We start from the raw sequence: 27437 nt of genomic DNA, 5'->3' as shown, positions 1-27437 counted from the left end.
ATGGTTAAGGACCAAACATATATTGAGAGAGAAAATCCGCTGTCTCCACTCCATGGGCTACTCTTTTCGATTAGCAGCAGGGGATCTTTTATATGCATCATCCCACAGACAGGATAACACATACCACGGCCTTTGATATACCAGTCGTGGTGCACTGGCTGGAGCGAGAAATAGCCCAATGGGTCCACCGACGTCGATCGATCCCAGACCGACTGCGCATCGAGTGAGCGCTTTTACCACTGGGCTACGTCCCGCCCCGTGAAGACTACGAGTGAAAATTATTAAATGTCTAGTAGCCAATATTTAATAAATTAATGTTAGAGCATGTTTTTATGGTTGTGGACGTTGTGAATATGTGGAGGGCGGGAAGTAGTCCAGTGGTAAAGCGCTCGCTTGATGCGCGATCGGTTTGGGATCGATCCCCGTCGGTAGGCCGATTTGGCTATTTCTCGTTCTCTAGCCAGTGCACCACGACTGGTATATCAAAGGCCGTGGTATGTGCTATCCTGTCTGTGGGATGGTGCATATAAAAGATCCCTTGGTGCTAATCGGAAAGAGTAGACCATCAAGTGGCGACAGCGGGTTTCCTATCTCAATATCTGTGTGGTCCTTAACCATATGTCTGACACCATATAACCGTAATTAAATGTGTTGAGTGCGTCGTTAAATAAATAATTTCCTTCCTTATGTGCGTCGTTCTCTAACACCCTACTACCCAACAAATTCCACACAATAGCGAACAAGAAGAAGTTTGTTTTGTTTAACGACACCACTAGAGCACATTGATTTATTAATTATCGGCTACTGGATGTTAAACATTTGGTAATTGTGACCATATAGTCTTAGAGAGGAAACCCGGTGTATTTTTTTTTCTCATTAGTAACAAGGGATCTGTTATTAGCACCATCCCAGGATGGCACAGGAGACGCACTCAACACATTTTATTTACGGTTATATGGCGTCAGACATATGGTTAAGGTTCACACATATATTGAGAGAGGAAGCCCGCTGTCGCCACTTCATGAGCTACTCTTTTCGATTAGCAGCAAGGGATGTTTTATATACACCATCCCACATACCAATGGCTGGCGAGAAATAGCCCAATGGGTCCACCGACGGGGATCGATCCCAAAACCGACCACGCATCAAGCGAGCGCTTTACCACAAGGATACATCCCGCCCCATATAGTGAGCAAGTCAGGCGATCTTGCAAGTCAGGGCCCATATTTTCATCTTAAGCTATGACGCCACTATGGCGTGCGCTGTAGTGACGTCACAACCTACGAAGGTTTTACGATTTCGTAGCGCTAAGATGGCTTCGAAAATAGGGCCCCAGTTTAGTAACTCAATATTGTTCCTCTGAAGAATGTCCAATCGTTAGTCTGGCTGAATGCTGGCGTGCATTGTGCCGTTGAAACAAAAAGCCTGTGCCCAATTTCACAAGGCATCGTAAGCCTAGGCTTCCACGTAAACGTAAATCTACGACTAAATCACAATTCTTATTACTATTATAGTACAACAAATATAATTAGAAATACACGTACTGTATTTCATTTTCTTTTGTATTTAAAATACTCCATCTTCCGAAATGATGTAATGTTCCGCGTGAAATAGACCGGTATAACTGCTAGTAGCAGACGTATAGTTTCGATGTTTAGTGAAATAGGCTGCATGATAATGCTGAGCATTCAGGTTCCCATGACAATCTGATTAAAATTAGCTCTACTGGGTCTACCAGTAGATCTAACAGCATTGCGTGGACTCCCATGTCCAGGTGACATTTCATCTATAAATAACAATTTAAATATCGACCAATAGACCTGTGCGCGAAGAGTACCGTCCCTTGCCGAATTGGACGGTATCGAGGCTATATACAAATTGGGGGGCATGATCGACAGTTGTCATGAGCGTCGTGAGTAGCTTCGTAGGAGCTGTGAATCTCTAGCGACTAACGTACATATTTCGTATAAGATGTTAAAATGGTTGCGAAAAACGGTCTACTAAAGTTTACATCGGAATGATTTAAGACCAAAAGCAGTAAAACATTAACTTAGACGAAGTCCCTGGAGCCGCCTGTCAAGGGTATTTTAACAGCGTAAAATTAAAAGATCCATACAATAAAATGAACTTTAGTGGAATGTGTTTGCCACTTTTAACAATTAGAATTATAGTTAAATATTCACGCGGATTTACCAGTGATGTTTAATTCTCCACACGTATCAGTATTTAAAATTTAATCATATATGCTCCCCTTCCCCATAATACCCCCCCCCCCCCCCCCCAAAAAAAAAAAAAAAAAAAAAAAAAAAAAACCCTAACTCACATAGACCTTTATCACAGCTCTATTTTCCCCTTCTTGTTCTTCTTCTTTTTCTTCTTCTTCTTCTTCTTCTTCTTCTTCTTCTTCTTCTTCTTCTTCTCGTTCTTCTTCTTCTTCTTTTTTTCTCCTTCTTCTTCTTCTTCTTCTTCTTCTTCTTCTTCACCTTCTTCACCTTCTTCTTCTTCTTCTTCTTTTTTTCTCCTTCTTCTTCTTCTTCTTCTTCTTCTTCTTCTTCTTCTTCTTCTTCTTCTTCTTCTTCTTCTTCTTCTTCTTCTTCTCTTCTTCTTCACCTTCTTCTTCTTCTTCACTTCTTCTTCTTCTTCACCTTCTTCTTCTTCACTTCTTCTTCTTCTTTCTTCTTCTTCTTCTTCTTCTTCTTCACCTTCTTCTTCTTCTTCACCTTCTTCTTCTTCTCTTCTTCTTCTTCTTCTTCTTCACCTTCTTCTTCTTCTTCTTCTTCTTCACCTTCTTCTTCTTCTTCTTCTTCTTCTTCTTCTTCTTCTTCTTCTTCTTCACCTTCTTCTTCTTCTTCTTCTTCTTCTTCTTCACCTTCTTCTTCTTCTTCTTCTTCTTCTTCTTCTTCTTCTTCTTCTTCTTCTTCTTCTTCTTCTTCTTCTTCTTCACCTTCTTCTTCTTCTTCACCTTCTTCTTCTTCTTCTTCACCTTCTTCTTCTTCACCTTCTTCTTCTTCTTCTTCACCTTCTTCACCTTCTTCTTCTTCTTCTTCTTCTTCTTCTTCTTCTTCACCTTCTTCTTCTTCACCTTCTTCTTCACCTTCTTCACCTTCTTCTTCTTCTTCTTCTTCACCTTCTTCTTCTTCACCTTCTTCTTCTTCTTCTTCACCTTCTTCACCTTCTTCACCTTCTTCTTCTTCTTCTTCTTCTTCTTCTTCTTCTTCTTCTTCTTCTTCTTCTTCTTCTTCTTCTTCTTCACCTTCTTCACCTTCTTCTTCTTCACCTTCTTCTTCTTCTTCTTCACCTTCTTCACCTTCTTCTTCTTCTTCTTCTTCTTCTTCACCTTCTTCTTCTTCTTCTTCTTCTTCTTCACCTTCTTCTTCACCTTCTTCTTCTTCTTCTTCTTTCTTCTTCTTCTTCACCTTCTTCTTCCTTCTTCTTCTTCTTCTTCACCTTCTTCTTCTTCACCTTCTTCACCTTCTTCTTCTTCTTCTTCTTCTTCTTCACCTTCTTCTTCTTCTTCTTCTTCACCTTCTTCTTCTTCTTCTTCTTCTTCACCTTCTTCACCTTCTTCACCTTCTTCTTCTTCTTCTTCACCTTCTTCTTCTTCTTCTTCTTCTTCTTCTTCACCTTCTTCTTCTTCTTCTTCACCTTCTTCTTCTTCACCTTCTTCTTCTTCTTCTTCTTCTTCTTCTTCTTCACCTTCTTCACCTTCTTCTTCTTCTTCTTCTTCTTCTTCTTCTTCTTCACCTTCTTCACCTTCTTCTTCTTCTTCTTCTTCTTCTTCTTCTTCTTCACCTTCTTCACCTTCTTCTTCTTCTTCTTCTTCTTCTTCACTTCTTCTTCACCTTCTTCTTCTTCTTCTTCTTCTTCTTCTTCTTCTTCACCTTCTTCTTCACCTTCTTCTTCTTCACCTTCTTCACCTTCTTCTTCTTCTTCTTCTTCTTCTTCTTCTTCTTCACCTTCTTCTTCTTCTTCTTCTTCTTCTTCTTCTTCTTCTTCACCTTCTTCTTCTTCTTCTTCACCTTCTTCTTCTTCTTCTTCTTCTTCTTCTTCTTCTTCTTCTTCTTCTTCTTCTTCACCTTCTTCTTCTTCTTCTTCTTCTTCTTCTTCTTCTTCTTCTTCTTCACCTTCTTCACCTTCTTCTTCTTCTTCTTCTTCTTCTTCTTCTTCTTCTTCACCTTCTTCTTCTTCTTCTTCTTCTTCTTCTCTTCTTCTTCTTCACCTTCTTCACCTTCTTCTTCTTCTTCTTCTTCTTCTTCTTCTTCTTCTTCTTCTTCACCTTCTTCTTCACCTTCTTCACCTTCTTCTTCTTCTTCTTCTTCTTCTTCTTCTTCTTCTTCTTCTTCTTCTTCTTCTTCTTCTTCTTCTTCACCTTCTTCTTCTTCTTCTTCTTCTTCTTCTTCTTCACCTTCTTCTTCTTCTTCTTCTTCTTCTTCTTCTTCTTCTTCTTCTTCTTCTTCACCTTCTTCTTCTTCTTCTTCTTCACCTTCTTCTTCTTCTTCTTCTTCTTCTTCTTCTTCTTCACCTTCTTCACCTTCTTCTTCTTCTTCTTCTTCTTCTTCTTCTTCTTCTTCACCTTCTTCTTCTTCTTCTTCTTCTTCACCTTCTTCTTCTTCTTCTTCTTCTTCTTCTTCTTCTTCTTCTTCTTCACCTTCTTCTTCTTCTTCCACACCTTCTTCTTCTTCACCTTCTTCTTCTTCACCTTCTTCTTCTTCTTCTTCTTCTTCTTCTTCTTCTTCACCTTCTTCTTCACCTTCTTCTTCTTCTTCTTCTTCTTCTTCTTCTTCTTCTTCTTCTTCTTCTTCTTCACCTTCTTCTTCTTCTTCTTCACCTTCTTCTTCTTCTTCACCTTCTTCTTCTTCTTCTTCTTCACCTTCTTCACCTTCTTCTTCTTCTTCTTCTTCTTCTTCTTCTTCTTCACCTTCTTCTTCTTCTTCTTCTTCTTCTTCACCTTCTCTTCTTCTTCTTCTTCTTCTTCTTCTTCTTCAAAAGACTTCTTCTTCTTCTTCTTTTTTCTCTTCTTCACCTTCTTCTTCTTTTTCTTCTTCTTCTTCACTAAACCTTATTCTTCTACAACCACCTTCTTCTTACCTTCTTTTCTTCTTCTTCTTCTTCACCTTTTCTTCTTATTCTTCACCTCGATTCTTCTTCACCTTCTTCTTCTTCTTCTTCACCTTCTTCTTCTTCTTCACCTTCTTCTTCTTTTCTTCTTCTTCTTTTCTTTTCACTTCTTCTTCCCTTCTTCTTCACCTTCTTCTTCTTCACCTTCTTCTTCTTCTTCTTCACCTTCTTCTTCTTCTTCACCTTCTTCTTCTCACCTTCTTCTTCTTCTTCTTCTTCACTTCTTCTTCTTCTTCTTCACCTTCTTCTTCTTCTTCTTCTTCTTCTTCTTCACCTTCTTCTTCTTCACCTTCTTCTTCTTCTTCTTCTTCTTCTTCTTCTTCTTCTTCTTCTTCTTCTTCTTCTTCACTTCTTCTTCTTTTCTCTTATCGTTCATTCTTCTTCTTCTTCAATGTTCTTGTCTTTTTTTTACCTTATTTTCTTTATCTTCTTCACCTTCTTCTTCACTATCTTTCTTCACTTACTTCTTCTTCTTCTTCACCTTCTTCTTCTTCACCTTCTTCTTCTTCTTCTTCACCTTCTTCTTCTTCTTCTTCACCTTCTTCTTCTTCTTCTTCACCTTCTTCTTCTTCACCTTCTTCTTCTTCTTCTTCACCTTTCTTCTTCTTCTTCACCTTCTTCTTCTTCTTCTTCTTCTTCTTCTTCTTTCTTCTTCTTCACCTTCACCTTCTTCTTCTTCACCTTCTTTCTTCTTCTTCTTCTTCTTCTTCTTCTTCCTTCTTCTTCTTCTTCTTCTTCTTCTTCTTCTTCACCTTCTTCTTCTTCTTCTTCACCTTCTTCTTCTTCTTCTTCTTCTTCTTCTTCACCTTCTTCTTCTTCACCTTCTTCTTCTTCTTCACCTTCTTCTTCTTCACCTTCTTCTTCTTCTTCTTCACCTTCTTCTTCTTCTTCTTCACCTTCTTCTTCTTCTTCACCTTCTTCTTCTTCACCTTCTTCTTCTTCACCTTCTTCTTCTTCTTCACCTTCTTCTTCTTCACCTTCTTCTTCTTCTTCACCTTCTTCTTCTTCTTCTTCACCTTCTACTTCTTCTTCACCTTCTTCTTCTTCACCTTCTTCTTCTTCACCTTCTTCTTCTTCTTCACCTTCTTCTTCTTCTTCTTCTTCTTCTTCACCTTCTTCTTCTTTTTCTCTTATCGTTTCATTAAAAAAAGACATCAATGTTACATGTCTTTTTTTTATCTTATTTTATTTATTATTTTATTTTATTTTATTTTCACTATCATTTATATCAGATACATACAACTTCACTTGAAATAATATCTGATATTTACGAAATTTTAAAACATATATGAGCTGTCACACGCGAAAACCTACAACTTAGCATGACGTCAGAAACCGAGTAAACGCGGCTGTTTGCGTTGTTTGTTTTGAAGAATTTAGACTACAGGCTGGTAGGTACTGGGTTCGGATCCCAGTCGAGGTATGGGATTTTTAATCCAGATACCGACTCCAAACCCTGAATGAGTGCTCCGCAAGGCTCAATGGGTAGGTGTATACCACTTGCACCGACCAGTGATGCATAACTGGTTCAACAAAGGCCATGGTTTGTGCTATCCTGCCTGTGGGAAGCGCAAATAAAAGATCCCTTGCTGCCTGTCGTAAAAGAGTAGCCTATGTGGCGACGGCGGGTTTCCTCTACAAAAATAGTGTCAGAATGACTATATGTTTGACGTCCAATAGCCGATGATAAGATAAAAAATCAATGTGCTCTAGTGGCGTCGTTAAATAAAAAAACTTTTACTTTACTTTTAATTTAGACGATGACATCTTCTTCTTTACACGAAGATCAGTTTGAAGTAAACATATATCTGTATGTACAATAGTGTTTGGTTACTATTTTGTATTTTGTACCCGAGAACATTGGTCGAGATCGTTAGCGATACCATCAGCACTTTGATACACATTTACAAGCATAGGGAGAAGTCCTATATATCGATATGGTATCACACGTTTTTATAACGTACATGATTATACATAACATAAAGTTCAGCAACTTTCCAGAGTGGTAGACCCATGTAACCCGATACGATCCTAATCTGATGTTTAGTCTAACTTATGAATATTGTATATAACTTCAGGCCCGTAGCCAGCATGATTAGCGGCGGGGGGAGGGGGGGGGGGTCGACATTTCAGGTTTACGGAACTCATCAAACGCGAGCGCCGAAGGCGCGGAGCCGTAGACGGGGCGGGGGTAGGGAGGGGGTTCCCCAGATTTATATATCCCACTGAGTAGGATCGAACCTTCAGCAAATGGAACAGACGTTCTTGCTACGTTATCCCGGTCATTTGGGGACAAGGACTTTTATATGTAAAATCCGATTTCTTTTTTCATTTGAGCGGAACTCTCAATCCTGCGTAGGGGATTGTCCGATACCCCGACCCCCCCCCCCCCCCCTCCCGGCTACGGGCCAGATGTTTTCTTCAAACGAAATACCTTATGACTGGTACCTTATGACTGCGCATAATAAACCATCATGAGTTTATAAGAAAGAGACCATCCTGAGTTTGTAGCTATATTATCAAGCTGTCGGCTACTCTAATCTGTTATAAATAAAAGTTACATCTTTCTTAGGTTAAATAATCTTGCTTCGAATTTAAATAGCTGTATATGCAATACAATTACATTTCTGACCATTCTCAGGTCGGTAGCAACCGAGACGTCGGAGGGGGGACTATAGCCCCACTTTTATAAATCTGGTTTAAAATATGGCTTTTGCCCCTCCCCCCTATCCCCACCTCCACCAACTAGACTGTGCCCCTTCACTACAGATTGTGCCCTCTCCCCTCCCCCAAATCCAGATTCTGTTCCAACGGGCCTGATTCTAATGTTTTTTTGCCATAGCTCAAATTTCATATGTATTTTTATTCCAAATACCGATTTTTTTTTTTTTAAATAACTTGGTGAAAAGAAATCCCGACAAGAATCCCGAATGTATTTATCTGTATAATGATTTATAAATATTTAAATTATGTTAATACAATAAATATCTGCATACATACACGCGCGCACACATCAATATTATTTCAGCCTATAATATATTATTCGATATTTATTGCGTACGAATCCGAACCGATGGTTTGTAGGGCTTTAACAACCAAATATGTTTTTGTTTTTTTTCGTGATAAGCAATAATTCACAAATATCTCCAATAAGTCTTGGTGGATGTCGACAGAATTTTCGGGTTCTCTACTGATAGAATAATTAATCATGGAGATATTCACATTCCTATTGCGTGGCCTCCCAACTTGTCCACAGGTCTATTTTTGCGAGATCTCGCGTGAATTCGCGGTTTGCGTCCTCAAGTTACCCCGCAACGGGAACATGCGCAGTGGAATGTGAAAGAGGTATATTACACTTTTTCTTTCATAGCGTTATTCGGGAGCATACAAATTCTAACAATATCGGGCGAGATTATTTATGAAACATTGAAAAAACAGGGGGAAAAGTGCAGTAATAAACTCTGGATTGTATACTAGTATAAACAGATTTTAATGCTATACCATCACGGTTTTTTGTTGTTGTTTTTTTCTTGTCTTGAAACGAATTTTATATTAAATTTTATATTGCAATTAGTTTCCGGCCTACTTCGTAATTCCCTCAAATCATTTCGTATACCCTCGGCATAATCCCGAATGTTTTCAAAATCTTTTCAAATCATTGGCATGATTTTGCAAGTATGGTTTTGATTGGTCGAATGAAAAGTCAACTGGACATGAGCTTCCAACGCACTGCTGTAATTTTAAGTAGATTGGGCCCCATGAATGGTGAAAATGAGGGGGGGGGGGGGGGGTCCCGATATCATGAATTCGTGTCCACACCATGACGCTACCATCAACAGCATCAGTCACGTTCAGTGCATGAGGCAGTGTTGTACCACTATCAATGCATAATGTACTGAGACATGTTACTGTAAATTTTCACATTTTTCGGGCATGGACCCGCAAAGCACCATTTAACGACATTTTTTACACTGACAAATAATTCTTCATTTAATATAAATCCAGTGTTTGATTTCATTTTGTAAGTCTTAGACCGATCGCGCTCTGCCTTAGTGCTACATTCCCCTGGTATTCCCCCACCCCACCCCTCAGGAGAGAATTCTACCGCAGGGCTATTTTCCGCTCATGTAAGTAACGCATGTTACGTCGCGTTATGTAAATGACATTTAATGAAAGGTTTCTTAGTACGCCGCTTTTCCTGGTATGACGCATCCTTAGTTGAACATATTGCATTTTTTTCACTGCTCTGCACTGGTTTTGCAATTATACAATTTATATATATATATATATATATATATATATATATATATATATATATATATATATATATATATATATATATATATATATATTATGTAAATAAGCATATAGCTATCTTTGTTTTGACAGCCAATGTGTGGTTTTTTTGTGTTTTGGTTGTCGGAAATTTCAAAAGTAATAGTTTTGACATATAAACAGAATATGGCTAGAGGATACTCGAGCCATCTAAAGTTAAATGTCATAGATAGATTTGTTTAACGACACCACTAGTGTACATTGATTTATTAACCATCGGCTATTGGATGTCAAACGTAGACGTAAGAGGAAATCCGTTACATTCAGTTGAATGGATCCACCGAGGTGGTTCGACCCAGCGACACAAGCACCTCAAGCGAACGCTCAAACAACTAAGCTAAATCCCGCTCCTTATAATGAATGGAGATGTAAACAACTGAAGAAAACGCTAAACTGTTATTTAATAGTGAGAAAGAAAAAGAAATGTTTTATTTAACTCAACACATTTTATTTACGGTTATATGGCGTCAGACATATGGTTAAGGACCACACAGATTTTGAGAGGAAACCCGCTGTCACCACTACATAGGCTACTCTTTCTGATTAGCAGCAAGGGATCTTTTATTTGCACTTCCCACAGGCAGGATAGCACAAGCCATGGCCTTTGTTGAACCAGCTATGGATCACTGGTCGGCGCAAGTGGTTTACATCTACCCACTGAGCCTTGCGGAGCACTCACTCAGGGTTTGGAGACGGTATCTGGATTAAAAATCCAATGCCTCGACTGGGATCCGAACCCAGTACTTACCAGCCTGTACACCGATGGCCTAACTACGACGCCACCGAGGCCGGTTTAATAGTGAGAGTGTGATTATGATTTAACAGTACTTAATAATGATGGAATAGCTTTGCACTTGGGATTATACAAATCGAACGTAATATGTTTTTTTCTATTATCCACATAGTTCAAGATATAGAGGGAAATATAGCCAGTAGGACACACGTGTGTCATAATGATTTGACGTGCACACCCAATGACGTCATTTTGGGAAGCGACGTCATAACATGTGTCTCCCCCAATCTTAAATCTGTGTAATCGCTTAACAAAAGGAAGTCATTTCGGAAAATGACGTCGTTTCGTCATCTCCTTTTGGTTACATTTGAAACGTCTTGACAGTCCTTGTTAGCCTATTCATAAAAAAACCCACCTCTTATGCATGGGCGTCAATCCGGCTTTAAAAGTGGGGGGACATGTTAGTGTTTGTGTGTTTTTCTTACGTCCAATTACGTCAACAATGACGTTCGTACAAAACTATGATAAAAGGGATGACTATTTTAAATAAATAATTAATACAGTAATTACATTATTTTTCGTTTTTGTTGTTGCTGTTGTTGTTATTATTGGTGGTGGTGGTGTTGCTATTGCTAAACGAAAAAGTGTGTTGGGGGGGGGGGGGGGGACATTTATATAGATTGTCCCCCGGCGTTGAAAAGTGAGGGGGACGCGTCCCTCCTGTCCCCCACCGATCGACGCCCATGTTCTTATGTATAATATGGATAATAAAGAAATTATTACTTTCGTGTGTGAATCGTACTGGTTTTATGAAACTCCTTTCAGGATCACTGTATTACCGTCGCGTTTTCGCTGGGTTAATACAATAATCCTAACACACAAACTCGTATAATAATCTATTCTTTTTAAAACTTTATGGATGTGTGAATCACAGAGCCAGAGGTTCTCTCGTTGATGTTCCCATGGGCGTCACAAATCAGCACAGTTCTTAAATATAACTTTTATGTTCAGTCGTATGCACTATTTTAAGCACAGTTGAAAAACAAATTAAAAAATTCATCGCACGAATATTTATTACATCCTTATATTATTGTAAGTATATCATTTTTATTTAATTTTCACAGGCAGAGGCATGACTCCATTAAAGCTGTTATTTCTCGGCGCTGTTTTTCAAGCCACTGACAGATTTTTCGTCAGCAGTCATCTTAGAGACGGTACAAAGACATTCCAGATAAAATGGCAAAACGGAAGTGTGGAACTCTTCAATTACGAAAAATCCGAAAGTAGTGACTGTATCTATGACAACAACAAGGATATCCTTAGCTGCACGAGGAGTCACCCCTATGACGTAATAACATCAATATGGCGTAATAATCCAGAACTAATTCAGTATGTCAACGTAAACTGCCTGTTACGTAAAGAGAATGTCAGTAGGAGTAAGGCATGTGTGTGTAAGAACACGACAATGGTGGGGAATTCTACGAAAGATCGAGATAACGAAAAATATTATTCTTGTCAGTTAGAGCAACTGCCTTTCAACATATTCAGCACATTGATAAACGTAGAGGTGATAGATTTGTCCTACAACAGGATCCAGTCAATCGATGTTAGAAGTTTCCTGAATTGTGCATCACTTGAATACTTAGCCTTGAATCACAACCCACTTAGTAGTTATCCACAAGGAATGCTTTGCGGTTTATCGAGACTAAAATTCGTGGACGTTTCGCACCAATTGCTGACACGTTTTCCAAGCAACATATTTAAGTGTGAGACCGATTCTCAGTCAAGTGTTCTTGCATTTAAAATTAGTCACTGTCTGATTGAAGAAATTGTTGATGATACCTTCAGATATTTGCACGAATTGATTTCACTGGATTTGACTGCAAATAGGATCAAAAGAATAACTGAAAATGGATTTGTAGGTGCATCATCGCTTCTTTATATTGATCTCTCCAACAACAGTCTCAGTCAAATTCCATTGTTCATCTGTAGCCATGTTCCCAAACTTACACATCTACTTCTGCAAAAGAATCAATTCCAGTTCATAAATATGACAAATGTCCAAAATTGTCATAGCCTTGAGGCTATGGACCTATCAGAAAATATATTCAATTCTCTAGAGGGTCCAAAACATCCAATGACGTCATTAAAAAATCTAAAGCTGGGCCACAATATTTTCATTGCAATCAGAGATAGCATGACGTTGAAGCATTTCCCAGCCATTTCTGAATTAGATTTCAGCTGGAATCAGATTGTGACAATTGAAAATGCTTCATTTGATGGGATTAAAAGTATGCATAGATTGGATCTGAGCAACAACAACTTGACAGACAGTTCTGCAGATTTTCGTCGAGTCTTTCAAAACTTACAGTCCTTAACGTACCTGAATCTGAGCTCAAACGGTCTAACTACAGGTCTGGATTTAGCATTCGAAGAACTGTCTTCTTTAATGGAATTAGATCTGTCGTATAACAGACTTAAAGTCATAACTAATAACAGCGTTCCTGGTTTGAAAAAACTAAGACACCTTAAAATCAACAACAACAAACTGCAATCTATTCATCGATATTCTTTCATGGACATGAGCAATCTTGAAAGTATAGACATGTCACACAATAAATTGGTATCTTTAGAGATGGTACATTTTCCAGGAATATTGATGCTTGATGCATCATGGAACAGCTTAGAAGACATACCGAGTCGTCTGCCTGTAACAATTTCCCGTCTGCAGCTGATGGGAAACAGGATTTCTTCTTTAAGACGAGCAGATGTTAAAAGTTTAGTCAGGTTAAAGGAGTTAAATATAAGTCACAATGTGATAACATTCCTGGACGATGATTCCTTTTTATCATCATATAATATGACATCTGTGGACTTGAGCTTCAATGATCTTAAGCTCGACTTTGGCAAGGATGTTTTCAGAGGAATGCAGCACATTCGAAACATATATCTAACTCATAACAACATACACAGTATCGACGGGATTTTGCAGTTTGACTCATTAACCACCCTACAAAATCTGGACGTATCATTCAATAACATTGAAGAAATCGGAGAACCTCTAAACCCCAGCAACAAATCCAAACATCTGCAGACTCTCAATCTAGAAGGATGCCAGATTACGACAATAGTCAAGATTGCTTTCATTAACCTTTCTCACCTGAAGTCGGTGAATCTGCAGAAGAACATGATAGTGACTGTTCCTTTATTTGATGCTCCAATCGGTGCAGAGTTTCGTTTGGTGGACAATCGCCTGAGGTGTTCCTGTAACATGTCGTGGTTGATTGACAGACTGTCTAACAGGTCGTCTTTGGATTATGATGTAGATGTCTGTGCTGTATTCCCACATGGATGGATCTACCCAATTAGGTCTTTGTCACCAGATCAATTTTTGTGTCCAGTTGGATCATGTCCAGAACAATGTTCGTGCTATTCAACGAAAGGAAATGGAACAGTTGCTATAACTGTTTGTCATAGAGGTGTCTTAACAATTCCCGTCGATATTCACAATGATTCAACCACAATTTATCTTGATGGAAACAATTTTGCTGAACTTGGCACAATTGTTGCACCATTCGTTACAGACATGTCAGTTAAGAAGTTATTAATGAACAACAGCCATGTGCTTGGAATTGGAAGTTCATTTTTTGATAAAACACTGTATCTGGAAGAGGTTGACCTTAGTCATAACTACATAAAAGTGCTGCCGTCAGATATATTTCATAGACTGATGCATATTAAATTTGTACATCTACAACAAAACCAAATCAGCTATCTTCCGAGTTCTTTGTTCAAGGGTTTGAATTCGCTAGAAATGTTCGACATCAGTGCTAACCGACTGACATATTTATTGTCAGAAACTCTGCATGAACTAGATAACATGGAACATTTTCGTTGGATAAACCTTGCATCCAATCCATGGCGCTGTAAGTGTTCCACAAAAGCATTGAGGATTTGGCTGGAGGAGTCTTCCAGTCCTGTGTTTGACAGACGTCAAGTGTTTTGTAACAATAAGGAGATGCTGCAAGTCCAGTTAGACGAATTCTATTGCCCGCCAGTTCTTTCTGAATCTGTGAAAATAGGACTCATATGTGTTTCTTTGACCATTTTCGTCTTGGGAGTAGGAATCAGTATAGCCTACTACAGACAAACGCTCATACCCTTACTGTACAGGCGACTTGGGCTGAGATGTTTGAAAAGAAACCAGATATCAAGCTCAGCCGTCACCTTGTACGACCTTCTAGTACTGGTTGACGACAAGGATCACAAATGTGTTTGGTGGGTGAAAAATAGCCTCGTGCCAAAACTGACAAAAAATAGATGGAAGTTCAGAATTCACGTCCCAGAGCCCAACACCGAGGCAGGGGAGATAACTAACTCTGTTATGCTTAAGATAAATCAGAGTAAGTCGACCTTGATTGTCGTTTCGAAACACTTTCAAGAGAACTATTGGTGCGTCGAGTGCTCGCAACATGCGTACAACTTAGTTCTGTGCAAGCATCATGTAGTGGTTTTAGTCGTATGGGGGAACATAAACGCGTGCACTCTCGACTCTGAAATAAGAGAGCAAATAGAAAAGGGAGACAATTTGTTTATAAAAGATAATTTCCTATGGGATAAACTGATATACAAGTTGCCTTGTCCAAATGACCGAGAAAACTCTTCGTTTTTGTGTAAATATAAGAAGGAAATTCAAGGAGCGAACAACGTAGGATTCGTTGTGGATAACGAAAACGAAAGTTAAGACCCTCAAACGTTATCAACAAGGGTTGATCTAAGATGTGAAGTGGGCACATTATTTTTTGTTGACGGTAATACAGACAAATACGAAAAAAAAAGGTTTAGTAATTTGGTAAATGTGCTTAATTAATAGAAAACACATCACTTTCAAAGTGAATTCAGACACTGGATTTTAATGATGCACCATTTGTCAGTATTAGTAGCAGGATATTTTCATGAGAAAATGAAGTGTGACTCTTTCACATCATTGAATGTTGCTTACTTTTAATAAAAGTGCAGTAGTATCAAATTGCTAAATTGTCTTAAAACAGGTACTAAAATTAACAGGAGCGAGAGACAATGATGCAGTTTTCCCATAAAAGTGGACCTATGCTGGTTTCCCCACTATACCTAAGTCGGCACCTGCAAAATATCATATTCCGGATATTCTTAGTCCAGAACTAACTGTAATGATGAAAACGTATGTGTATGCGGCGTATGTACATTCGTACGAACATGTGTACGTATGTGTGTGTGGGTTTTTTTTTTTGGTGGGTGTGATGTTTGGTCTGTGGGTGTAAGCGCGTGCACGTATATGTAGTGTATGGTTATGTGCGTGTATGCATCTGTAATATATTACATATATAATATGTGAGTGTACGTATACACACACAGATATGTATATATATATATATATATATATATATATATATATATATATATTAATATATATACTCTTCAAAACAAAAATAGGGGAACATGAAATATTAATGTTAATATCAACTATTAGACTGAACATACGTTTTGACCACAGACATCCTAGCAAAGAACGTTCAGGTCTGTTTATCAACACACCGAAACATATTCCATAGTTTGCACATGCATCAGGTAGTTTCCCCGTACACGTGCGTGAGGTGTCATTCTCGATTTTGACAATTTCCAGGAAGATCCATTAATCACTGTGTAACATTATTTCTTCAATCTGTTTCATTCTGTTGGTCATACAGTTGTTATCGTTTTGTTTTTAGCCGTTTTTATTGTTTGAATATGCGATTTACTGATACAAAAATGTCATCTTTCAAATTTCACTTCTGACCCCAATCGTCCTTCAAGATCTTTGGTGGTCATAAAACCTACTGTATTACTGAACTACCGGTTGTAATGTTTTCCCAATTAATCCACTATTATCATATAACCATTCCCTACAGCTAATATACCTTAGAATTTTGGCAATTGTAAATTATTATTAGAGTTCCCCTACTTTTTTGAAGAGTGTGTGTGTGTGTGTGTGTGTGTGTGCGTGCGTGCGTGCGTGCGTGTGCGTTTGTATTGGGAGGATGGACCTTAACAATTATTTTCTAAAGGTTGTCGCACAAGAAATCATTACAAGGAATACCTATTAAATACAGACTTTATAGGCCGAATTTTACCAAGCATGCTTCTCTAAGACGCATTTATTTAAACAGTGTACATGTATGTAAATGTGCGTAAGACAAAACCAAACTTTGTAAATTGAGCCCTGAATGTTTTCCAGAGATATTCACAACTGCATGACACCGATCTAAAAATAATATGCATAAAGGAGGTCTATTATTTTGTTTGTAGTATATATATACAGCATTCACTTCCATAACCACACACACACACACACACACACACACACACACACACACCAAAAAAACCCAAGAAAAATAAAATAAAAACCTGACAACAACAGTGAAAAAAACCTCCCACAAAAAAAACAAAACAAAAAACAACAACAACAAAAACAAACAAACAAACAACCAAAGAATAAAACAAAAATAATAACAGCAAAACAAACAAACAGTTGTTTAGGGAGTGCAGCATAGGTTGAGCACGAAAATGGTTTCTTAGTCTCCTTTATTTCAGAGCACCACTTCATTCTGTTGTTATTCAAGTGATATTCCAATTGCAGACCGGCCTCGGTGGCGTCGTGGTTAGACCATCGGTCTACAGGCTGGTAGGTACTGGGTTCGAATCCCAGTCGAGGCATGGGATTTTTAATCCAGATACCGACTCCAAACCCCGAGTGAGTGCTCCGCAAGTCTCAGTGGGTAGGTATAAACCACTTGCACCGACCAGTGATCCATAACTGGTTCAACAAAGGCCATGGTTTGTGCTATCCTGCCTGTGGGAAGCGCAGATAAAAGATACCTTGCTGCTAATCGGAAAGAGTAGCCCATGTAGTGGCGACAGCAGGTTTCCTCTCAAAATCTGTGTGGTCCTTAACCATATGTCTGACGCCATATAACCGTAAATAAAATGTGTTGATTGCGTCGTTAAATAAAAAATGTCTTTCTTTTTTAATTTTGTTGTTATTCAAGTGATATTCCACTTGCAGTTGTTATCGGTTAGTACTAAAAATAAAAAATAAAAAGTAACCTCAAACCAGTGGGTTATTTAAATCCTACAGCAGTCAAGCTTCTTGTCATTTTTTTTTTTTTGAGAGAGAGGAATTAATTTTCCTAAACCGGATTATATTACAGTTGGACGATTAGTTGTTTTTAGTACCGTTTTAATCGATGTCCGTGCGTATATCAAATTAAGAATCAAGCACGCCCGCTGGGCACACACCTCAGCTATCAGGTAAGGATAAAGGGGTTTGTGGAAGGAGCGGGTATGATGTATTTGAACAGGCTTTTATTTATTTATTTATTTATTTATTTATTTGCATATTTATTTGACGTTAGCGAAAAAAAGGGGGAGGGCTCTCTCTCCACCACCCACCCCCCCACCCCACCCCCCATCGGCGACTACCCCCTTGATCTGCGCCTATCTGGAATAACTATCCATGATAGCGGGTTAGCGGTTTCAGCTCTGTTAATAAAGTTAAAATTAAGGTTTGGTTTGTTTAACGACACCACTAGAGCACATTGCTTTATTAAACGTCGGCTATGGGATATCAAACCTTTGGTAATTCTGACATACTATATAGTCTCGGAGAGGAAACCCGCTTAATTTTGTTCCCATCAGTAGCAAAGGATCTTTTATATGCACCATCCCACAGACACGATAGCACATACCACGGCCTTTGATATACCAGTCGTGGTGCATTGGCTGGAAGGAGAAATAAATAGCCCAATGGGCCCACCGATGGGGATCGATCCTAAACCGAGCTCGCAAATATGAATGAACGAGGTGCAACGTTTAATATAAAACAAGAGGAAACACATTTTATGGAACACACATATATTGAGAGAGGAAACCCGCTGTCGCCACTTCATGGGCTATTCTTTTCGATTAGCTGCAATGGATCTTTTATATGCACCATCCCACAGACAGGATAGTACATACCACGGCCTTTGTTACAGCAGTTGTGGAGAACTGGCTGGAACAAGAAACAGCCCAATGGGCCCACCGACGGGAATCAGTCCCAGATCGATCGCGCATCAAGCGAGCGCTGCAACACTGATTTTTTGCAGGTCGGGACGTAGCTCAGTCGGTTTGGGATCGATCCCCATCGGTGGGCCCATTGGACTAGTTCTCGCTCCAGCCAGTGCACCACGACTGGTATATTAAAAGCCGTGGCATGTGCTATCATGTCCGCGGGATGGTGCATATAAAAGATCCCTTGAAAAAAACGTAGCGGGTTTCCTCTCTAAGACTGTATTTCAAATTACCATATGTTTGACATCCAATAGCCGATGATTAACATATCAATGTGCTCTAGAGGTGTCGTTAAACAAAAGAAACTTTAACTGATTTTTGCCCGAATTAAACGAAAATGTCCCCAGTCTGGATAATAACATTTATTAATATTAGTATTACTACCAAACAGCTATATAGGGTTGCAAACGAATCACTGCGCATGTTCACGTGAATTACAACTAATAATGTGAGTAGAATGATGGCAATACATGCGGGGAAGGTTTCAGGCCAGCTAATTTTGCTCATTTTGCTCTATCGTTTTTGCCGGAATTTGAGTTTTTATTCAAACGCCGTTTCGTACGCTTATGGGTTTAGTCATTAAGCCATCAGACTTAAGGCCTGGTGCGTACTGGGTTCGCATCCCGGTACCGGCTATTGAGTATAATGGGTGTTAAAGGGGTGGGACGTAGCCCAGTGGTAAAGAGCCCGCTTGATGCGCGGTCGGTGTGGGATCAATTCCCGTCGGTGGGCCCATTGGGTTATTTCTCGTTCCAGACAGGGCACCACGACTGGTATATCAAAGGTCGTGGTATGTGCTATCCTGTCTGTGGTAAAGTGCATATAAAAGATCCCTTGCTGCATTTGGAAAGATGTAGCGGGTTTCCTCTGATGACTAGGAGTCAGAATTATCAAATGTTGACATCCAATAGCCGATGATTGATTAATCAATGTGCTCTAGTGGTGTCGTTAAACTAACTACTAACAACTATTAATGTACTAAGTTCCCTATACCACTGTCCTGGACAGGCAGCCCAGATATTTGAGATGTGTGCCCAGGACAGCGTACTTGAACCTCAATTCGATATAAACTCGAAAATAAGGTGGATGAGGAATCTAGCACAATCGGTAAAGTATAAGCGAGATCCTTGGGTCGACAGATCGAACATTCTAGAATTATTGGGGCGGGGTTGGGGGTGGGGGTGATGATATATCAAAGGTCGTCGTATTTGCTGTTGCGTTAGCGGGAAAATTTTATAAAGATATTCTGCTAATGGAAAACAAAATGTAGCTGGTTTTCTATAACTTAAAATTGTACATCAGAATTAACAAATTTGTGAAGCCAAATAGCCGACTCTGCCTCCAATTTCTTTTTTCTCGCTCTCATTTAAAACAAAAGTAGTAAAACAATTAAAAAGAAAGAAACAATTCATTGGTATGCCTTATGATGAGCTGTTCCATATCCCCTTTTTGCAGTGGGCTATTCTTTGCGATTCGTTCATCCATTCATTTGTAGTTATTTTCGTGTTTATATCCAATTAAATTTCGATCACGCTGTCCTGGTCACACATCTCAGCGATGTGAACTGTCTGTCCTGGTCACACATCTCAGCAATGTGAACTGTCTGTCCTGGTCACACATCTCAGCGATGCGAACTGTCTGTCCTGGTCACACATCTCAGCGATGTGAACTGTCTGTCCTGGATAGAGAGTTAGAGGTTAGTGAGAGAAGTTGGTCTGTTGTCCTTACACCTACCCGTTGGTCGGTGGGCCCATTGGGCTATTTCTCGCTCCAGCCAGTGCACCACGACTGGTACATCAAAGGCCGTGGTATGTACTATCCTGTCTGTGGGATGGTGTATATAAAAGATCCCTTGCTGCTAATCGTAAAGAGTAGCCCATGAAGTGGCAACAGCGGGTTTCCTCCCTCAATATCTGTGTGGTCCTTAACCATATGTCCGACGCCATATAACCGTAAATAAAATGTGTTCGTCGTTAAAAAAACACAAAACACATCAAGCGAGCACCTTATTAATGAGGAAGCATTCCAGTCCCAAAAAATGTAGAAAGTGTGGTTCTTTCTACGTCCGAATATTGTTACATGCCCTATATATAGCTGGTATTCAAAACTTATGGCACCATGTTCCAACAGTTTCTCAACCGAAATAGTGCAACAAATGGACACACAAACCAAAAATGTATAACCTACAGTACTCACTAAATGCCAATTGAAGTACTTGCATCATTATTAACAAAACAAATCTTCCAACGACAACATGAAAAATGTTCCCGCCATTTGAAATAAGAAGGAAGAAGGAAATGTTTTATTTAACGACGCACTCAACACATTTTATTTACGGTTATATGGGGTCAGATATATGGTTAAGGACAACACAGATATTGAGGGAGGAAACCCGCTGCTGCCACTTCATGGGCTACTCTTTACGATTAGCAGCAAGGGTCTTTTATATACACCATCCCACAGACAGGATAGTACATACCACGGACTTTGTTACATTAGTTGTGGAGCACTGATTATAACGAGAAATGGCCAAATGGGTCCACCGATGTGCGTCGATGCTAGACCGACCGCGCATCAAGCGAACGCTTTACCACTGGGCTACGTCCTGCCCGCCATTTTAAATTTGCTAAATAGAGGGAAGCAACTCGCCATGCACATTAATAAAATTACTGACTTAATGTGCGCCATGCACCAGAAGAACTCCTACTAGATGTGTAATGGATATATTATCTATAAACCAGAGTAATGTTGGCTGAAAGAAAATAACCAATGATCTGTGTCATTTGCAGCATTACTACATATTCAGAAACAATGACCTTCATTTGACCTTGGTAATGTAGGTTATGAAAATCAAGCAAACCAGACTAAAATGCTTGGATATTAAGCGTTATGAAATACATTTTTTAAAGAGTTTAATCTTCCATATCAATCCAATTTAGTGTCTGTCCCGTGGACTGTTCTAATTGAGGTAGCAGTAGATGAAAAAAAAAAGAGAAGACTTTGACGTTCCATTAAAAGCATGCAAATGTTCAATTAACGTACAGGTTTAGGATAGTAAGAGTTGCAGATCTGAAACCTACACATATTTCTTACATGAGAATCAATGTTTAAATCTTCCTAGCTCTCCGACACTGACTCCAGGGCCGTACCCTGATCAGGGTACGGCCCTGGACTCCCCAACATAGATACATCAACATAGCTACTAATTTAAAGGTCCCACCTTGTGCATGATGGGACCGGCTTCGGTAGCGTCGTGGTTAAGCCATCGGTCTACAGGCTGGTAGGTACTGGGTTCGGATCCCAGTCGAGTCATGGGATTTTTAATCCAGATACCGACTCCAGACCCTGAGTGAGCGCTCCGCAAGGCTCAATGGGTAGGTTCAAACCACTTGTACCGACCAGTGATCCATAACTGGTTCAACAAAGGCCATGGTTTGTGCTATCCTGCCTGTGGGAAGCGCAAATAAAAGATCCCTTGCTGCCTGCCGTAAAAGAGTAGCCTATGTGGCGATAGCGGGTTTCCTCTAAAAAAAGAAAAAGTGTCAGAATGACTATATGTTTGACGTCCAATAGCCGATGATAAGATAAAAAATCAATGTGCTCTAACTTTATTTTTTTGTGCAGATGGCTACACGCCAGCTCAGTCTTTATTGTCTATTTGCATTTGGTGGATAATTAGTATCAAATAAAATTCAAGGAATAAAAATAGTCCAAACAGTAAAACAACGAATCTACTTTTTATCAAACGAACGTATGAAAACAACAAACTTTTCAATAGTTAAATAAATGCAATTACGAAATCTTTATTTATGAATATAAGTAGAACCATTGGAAAATTACGACCTTTCATTTTATAAACAAAGGGAGTAATTCTTTTTACTCAATCCGACGCCATATAGCCATAATTAAAATGTGTTGAGTGCGTCGTTAAATAAAACATTTCCTTCCTTTCTAATTCAAAGGGATGGGACGTAGCACAGTGGTAAAGCGGTCGATATAGGATCGATCCCCGTCGGTGGGCCCATTGGGCTATTTCTCTTTCCAGCCAGTGCCTGTAGGATGGTGTATGTAAAAAGATCCCTTGCTGCTAATCGAAAAGAGTAGGCCGTGAAGTAGCGACAGCGGGTTTCCTCCCTCAATATCTGTATGGTCCGAAAGGAAGAAAGGAAGAAGGAAATGTTTTATTTAACGACGCACTCAACACATTTTAATTATGGTTATATGGTTAAGGACCACACAGATATTGAGAGGAAACCCGCTGTCGCCACTTCATGGGCTACTCTTTTTGTTTAGCAGCAAGGGATCTTTTATATGCACCATCCCATAGACAGGATAGTACAAACCACGGCCTTTGTTACTCCAGTTGTGGAGCACTGGCTGGAACGAGAAATTGCCCAATGGGTCCAGGGACGGGGATCGACCCTAGACCGACCGCGCATCAAACGAACGCTTTACCACTGAGCTACGTCCCGCCCCTCCATATGTCCGACGCCATATAAAACATGACTTTCTTTTTTCAATGTTCAAACCTTCGTAGCTCTCCGACCCTGACTCTCCGACATAGATAAATCGACATGGCTCCTGAATTAAACATCCCACGTGCATGTGTTAACAATCAAGTGTAACCAAAAATAACGCATGGTGTTCTCACCAACGGGTGTGTCGGAAAAAACGTTTTCTCGATAACTTGTGAAAGTTCTAACAAGATATTTGAGCTAAGAAATTTCATAAAGTAGAAGACATATTTTTTATCAAGTCGTACGCATTATAAAAGTAGGTTTTCAACATAAAACGTCTTTCCTTAGTCTGCCAAAGGATTGATTGATTGATTCATTTATTTATTTATTTATTTATTTGCAATGCATGCACTCCAGAACAATTGCATTTCCTCATTTATGTCTGCCCAAGGATTTTTTATTATTATAATTATTTTATTTTATTTTTTTTATTTTTTTGCATACACCTCAGCCATCTGGGCTGTCTGTCTTATGTCTGTCTGTGTAGTGGCCTTTCGCCTACCCAGTGAGCCCTTAAGAACTCTCTCTGGGATGGAGCCGGTACCGGGCTGCGAACCCTGTACCAGCCTTATGTGCGACAGCTTAACCACGACACCACTGACGCCGGCCGATTTCCTCTATTCAACTATTCATTATTTAATATGAACCATACGTTATTCACCTTTTATGGTTGGTTTAATACTATTCAAATTATTTAAGGAATAAACTATTAAACTTTTTGAGGAACTTAATTGGCTTCCGTTGTTTACGACCATCAAATCCTTTTTGACGAATAAAATTACATATTAAAGTTATTTTCCTGTATTAAAAAAATCCATATCTGCATAACCAAAGTTTTTATCTTCCAATGAAAGGAAGGAAGGAAGGAGATGTTTTATTTAACGACGCACTCAACACATTTTATTTACGGTTATATGGTGTCGGACATATGGTTAAGGACCACACAGATATTGAGAGGGGAAACCCGCTGTTGCCACTTCATGGGCTACTCTTTTGGATTAGCAACAAACGATCTTTCATATGCACCATCCGACAGACAGGATAGTACATACCACGGCCTTTGTTACACCAGTTGTGGAGCACTGGCTGGAACGAGAAATAGCCCAATGGTCCCACCGACGGGAATCAAACCTGTATCGATCGCGAATCAGGCGAGCATTGTACCACTGAGCTACATTCCGCTCACATATGATTTCGCACGTATGAACCAATTTGTCTTACGCACCAGTTGGTGAGAACATCATTCGTTAGTTTTGATAACACATACTTGTTTACACATGTACGTATGTTAACACACTCAAGACATACGACTGGATGCTCCTAGGTAATGATCAGGTCAGCAGTGCCATACATCCAATGAAAACACAGCATAGTTAACCTGACAATCATTTGTCTGTAACGCGTAAGTGCAAGGGCTGTAACTAACTTTTAATCGAAAAAGATATTAAAATTTGCTTAAAACCTGGTTTTTGAGGAGATGTAAGAAACAGATTACTACATTCGTGTTCGTCAGATATTATTTATGTTACAACTCGTTGTTTAAAAACGTATCAAACCTGCTTTCGCTCGTTAGATACATTTCAAAACAACTCGTAAGAAAAATGGTATATAACGGCCACTCATGTATTATTCTCTATATAGCAAGTGTTTTTCTTTTTACAGTGGTGGACTTGTGCGAGCGTACCAGGAACACAACTGGACCCATACGCGCAGGAAAACATCCCCAGTATGAGGAAATCATGAACTTGACATGCCCATGACGTCATAACGAACTGCAGTCCGACATAGCATATACATGTAACATGATACGTCCTAGAGCATATAGGCACAACAAAATGTTTACACTTTCTTTCTCTTTTTTTTGTAGAGTATATATAGTAGAATAAAAAAAAGTAAATGTTTTAAGGCACAAGTGGGTAGCGAATCCTCTGTGTCTCCCGGCCCAGTGGTAAAGCGTTTGCCTGATGCAAAATGTGTCTGGGATCGACGCCCTCTCGCCTCTCGGTGTCCCCACTGGGACATTTTCCGTTCCAGCCAGTGCATCACGCCTGGCATATGAAAGGCCGTCGTATGTGCTATCCTGTATGTGGGATGGTGCATTTAAAAGATCCCTTGCTACTAATGGAGAGCTTCCTCTCTAAGAATATATGTTAAAATTACCATGTGTTTTACATCCAATAGCCGATGATGAATAATCCAATATGCTCTAGTGGTGTCGTCAAACAAAACAAACAATTGTTTCAGTACTAATGGAAAAATATAGCTAGTTTTGTTTTGTTTTTCTCTAAGACTATATGTCATAATTGCCAAATGTTTGGCATCCGATAGCCGATAATTAATAAATCGAATTTCTCTAGTGGTGTCGTTAAACAAAACGAACTTACCATGCCTCCCTGTCTCGTTGGCCTGAAGAAGGCGGGACGTAGTCCAGTGGGAAAACGCTTGCTTGGTGCGCGGTTTGTCTAGGATCGATCCCCGCCGGTGGTCCTATTTCTCGCTCTAGCCAGTGCACAACGACTGGTATATCAAATGCCATGGTATGTGCTATCCTGTCTGTGGGATGATGCATAAAAAAATCCCTTGCTGCTAATGGAAAAAGGAAAAAAGAGTAGCCCATTAAGTGGTGACAGCGGATTTCCTCTCTCAATATATGTGTGGTCCTTAACCATATGTTCGACGTCATATATTAAAGGGACATCCCTGAGTTTGCTGCATTGTAAGGTGTTTCCGACTAATAAAATATTTCTACGATTAAACTTACATATTAAATATATTTTCTTGTTTAGAATATCAATGTGTTTCTGGTCGTCTTAATATTTGTAAAAAGCTCAAACTGTATTTTGTCTTTAAATAAAACGCTAGTACAAATATTAGAACAACCAAACACACGTTTAATAAGCAGTCACTAATATGTTATGCAGAAAAATATATTTGATATGTAATTACAATCGTTAAAAAGTCTCTCTGTTAGTCGATAACATCATAAAAAATTGCAGCAAAGTCAGGAATGTCCCTTTAAGCTGGTAGATGTTGGGTTCGCCTCCAGGTACCAGCTCCCATCTAGCTGGACCACTCTGACGGTAAGAGAGCTAGATGGAAATTTGGAGTGTTATCAACACTCTCTAACCGTCAGAGACCAATCTGTTTAAATTCGGCGCAATCGCTGTCTACCAAACGGTGGTCAAAGATTCTCGCACTAATACAACAACAATGCTCTGTTTGTCGTTAAATACCTTTACATCGATAATTTTCGAGTTTCTTAATTTAAAACAAAATCACATATTAATCATTAATACATACACTACATTATGAAACCCAACAGCACCACCTTTCAATAATGTAATGATTAATTACGTAGTTGCTGACGGGTTTCTTTATATAGTGTGTAAATTAGTGATTAATATGTTGTTGTTTTTTTAATTACGGAACTCGAAAAGGCGATGGTGGTGGTCGTGGTGGTGGTGGTGGTGGTGGTGGTGGTGGTGGTGGTGGTGTGTGTGTGTGTGTGTGTGTTTTGATGGGTGTGTATGTGTGTGTGTGTGTGTGTGAGTGTGTGTGGATGTGTAGGCGAGATTTAATATTGTTGGGTTTATCGAGATATGAACGCAATAAAAGTAAACAACTCTGGATCAATCAGATTGCTGTAATAGTAATAGACGTAAAGAAAATGTAAGTATATATACTGTTAAAAATAAGTAGGGGATATTCCATTTCAAATATCAAAACTTATATAATGAAATGAAATATAAAACTCAAAATAAGTGCACAATGTGCGTTAATGTTCCCACTCAAAGAGCATGAAAAAATGCATCGATTGATTTGATCGCGAAGCACGTGACGTGACGTTGCACGTGCGAAGGGTGTGATTGAAGTTAAACACTTAGTTTGTGTCTACGTTGAGTGTACACACTGGCAATATTCTTTCTTGTTTGTTACTGGAACACTAAATCATAACCTTGCTGTCACATTCTTTACCACATTGCGTAACCTTTTAACAATGTGACGTCTCCAACGTCAGGAACGTCTCAAGGCTGTAGGCATGCTCCAAATCGGCACCACCCAGCGACCCCGTCGGTGCGCCCATTGGGCTATTTCTCGCTCGAGCCAGAGCACCACGACTGGTACATCAAAGGCCGTGGTATGTGCTATCCTGTCTATGGGATGGTGCATATAAAAGATCCCTTGCTGCTAATCGAAAAAGAGTAGCCCATGAAGTGGCGACAGCGGGTTTCCTCTCTCAATATCTGTGTGGTCCATAACCATATATCTGACGCCATATAACCGTAAATAAAATGTGTTGAGGGCGTCGTTAAATAAAACATTTCCTACTTTCCTTCCACCCAGCGAACCGGCCTCGGTGGCGTCGTGGTTAAGCCATCGGTCCACAGGCTGGTAGGTACTGGGTTCGGATCCCAGTCGAGGCATGGAATTTTTAATCCAGATACCGACTCCAAACCCTGAGTGAGTGCTCCGCAAGGCTCAATGGGTAGGTGTAAACCACTTGCACCGACCAGTTTTCCATAACTGGTTCAACAAAGGCCATGGTTTGTGCTATCCTGCCTATGGGAAGCGCAAATAAAAGATCCCTTGCTGTTAATCGAAAAGAA

General features: G+C 39.5%; 1 protein-coding gene across 1 annotated transcript in view; it reads left to right on the top strand.

Annotated features, from left to right (window-relative positions):
• The window catches only part of LOC121373048 (slit homolog 3 protein-like), a 16486-nt gene extending 873 nt beyond the window's left edge, over positions 1-15613 (top strand). The window contains exons 2-4 of the mRNA XM_041499489.1: positions 5705-5755; positions 11012-11042; positions 11311-15613. Of these exons, the coding sequence (XP_041355423.1) occupies positions 5705-5755; positions 11012-11042; positions 11311-14930 (3702 nt within the window). The 3' untranslated portion in view covers positions 14931-15613. The remainder of the gene's footprint in view (positions 1-5704; positions 5756-11011; positions 11043-11310) is intronic.
• The last annotated feature ends 11824 nt before the right edge of the window (positions 15614-27437 follow it).

The sequence above is a fragment of the Gigantopelta aegis genome, chromosome 5 (assembly GCF_016097555.1).
Source record: "Gigantopelta aegis isolate Gae_Host chromosome 5, Gae_host_genome, whole genome shotgun sequence".
Classification (NCBI taxonomy): domain Eukaryota; kingdom Metazoa; phylum Mollusca; class Gastropoda; order Neomphalida; family Peltospiridae; genus Gigantopelta; species Gigantopelta aegis.
This window is presented reverse-complemented; position numbering and strand designations above follow the sequence as displayed.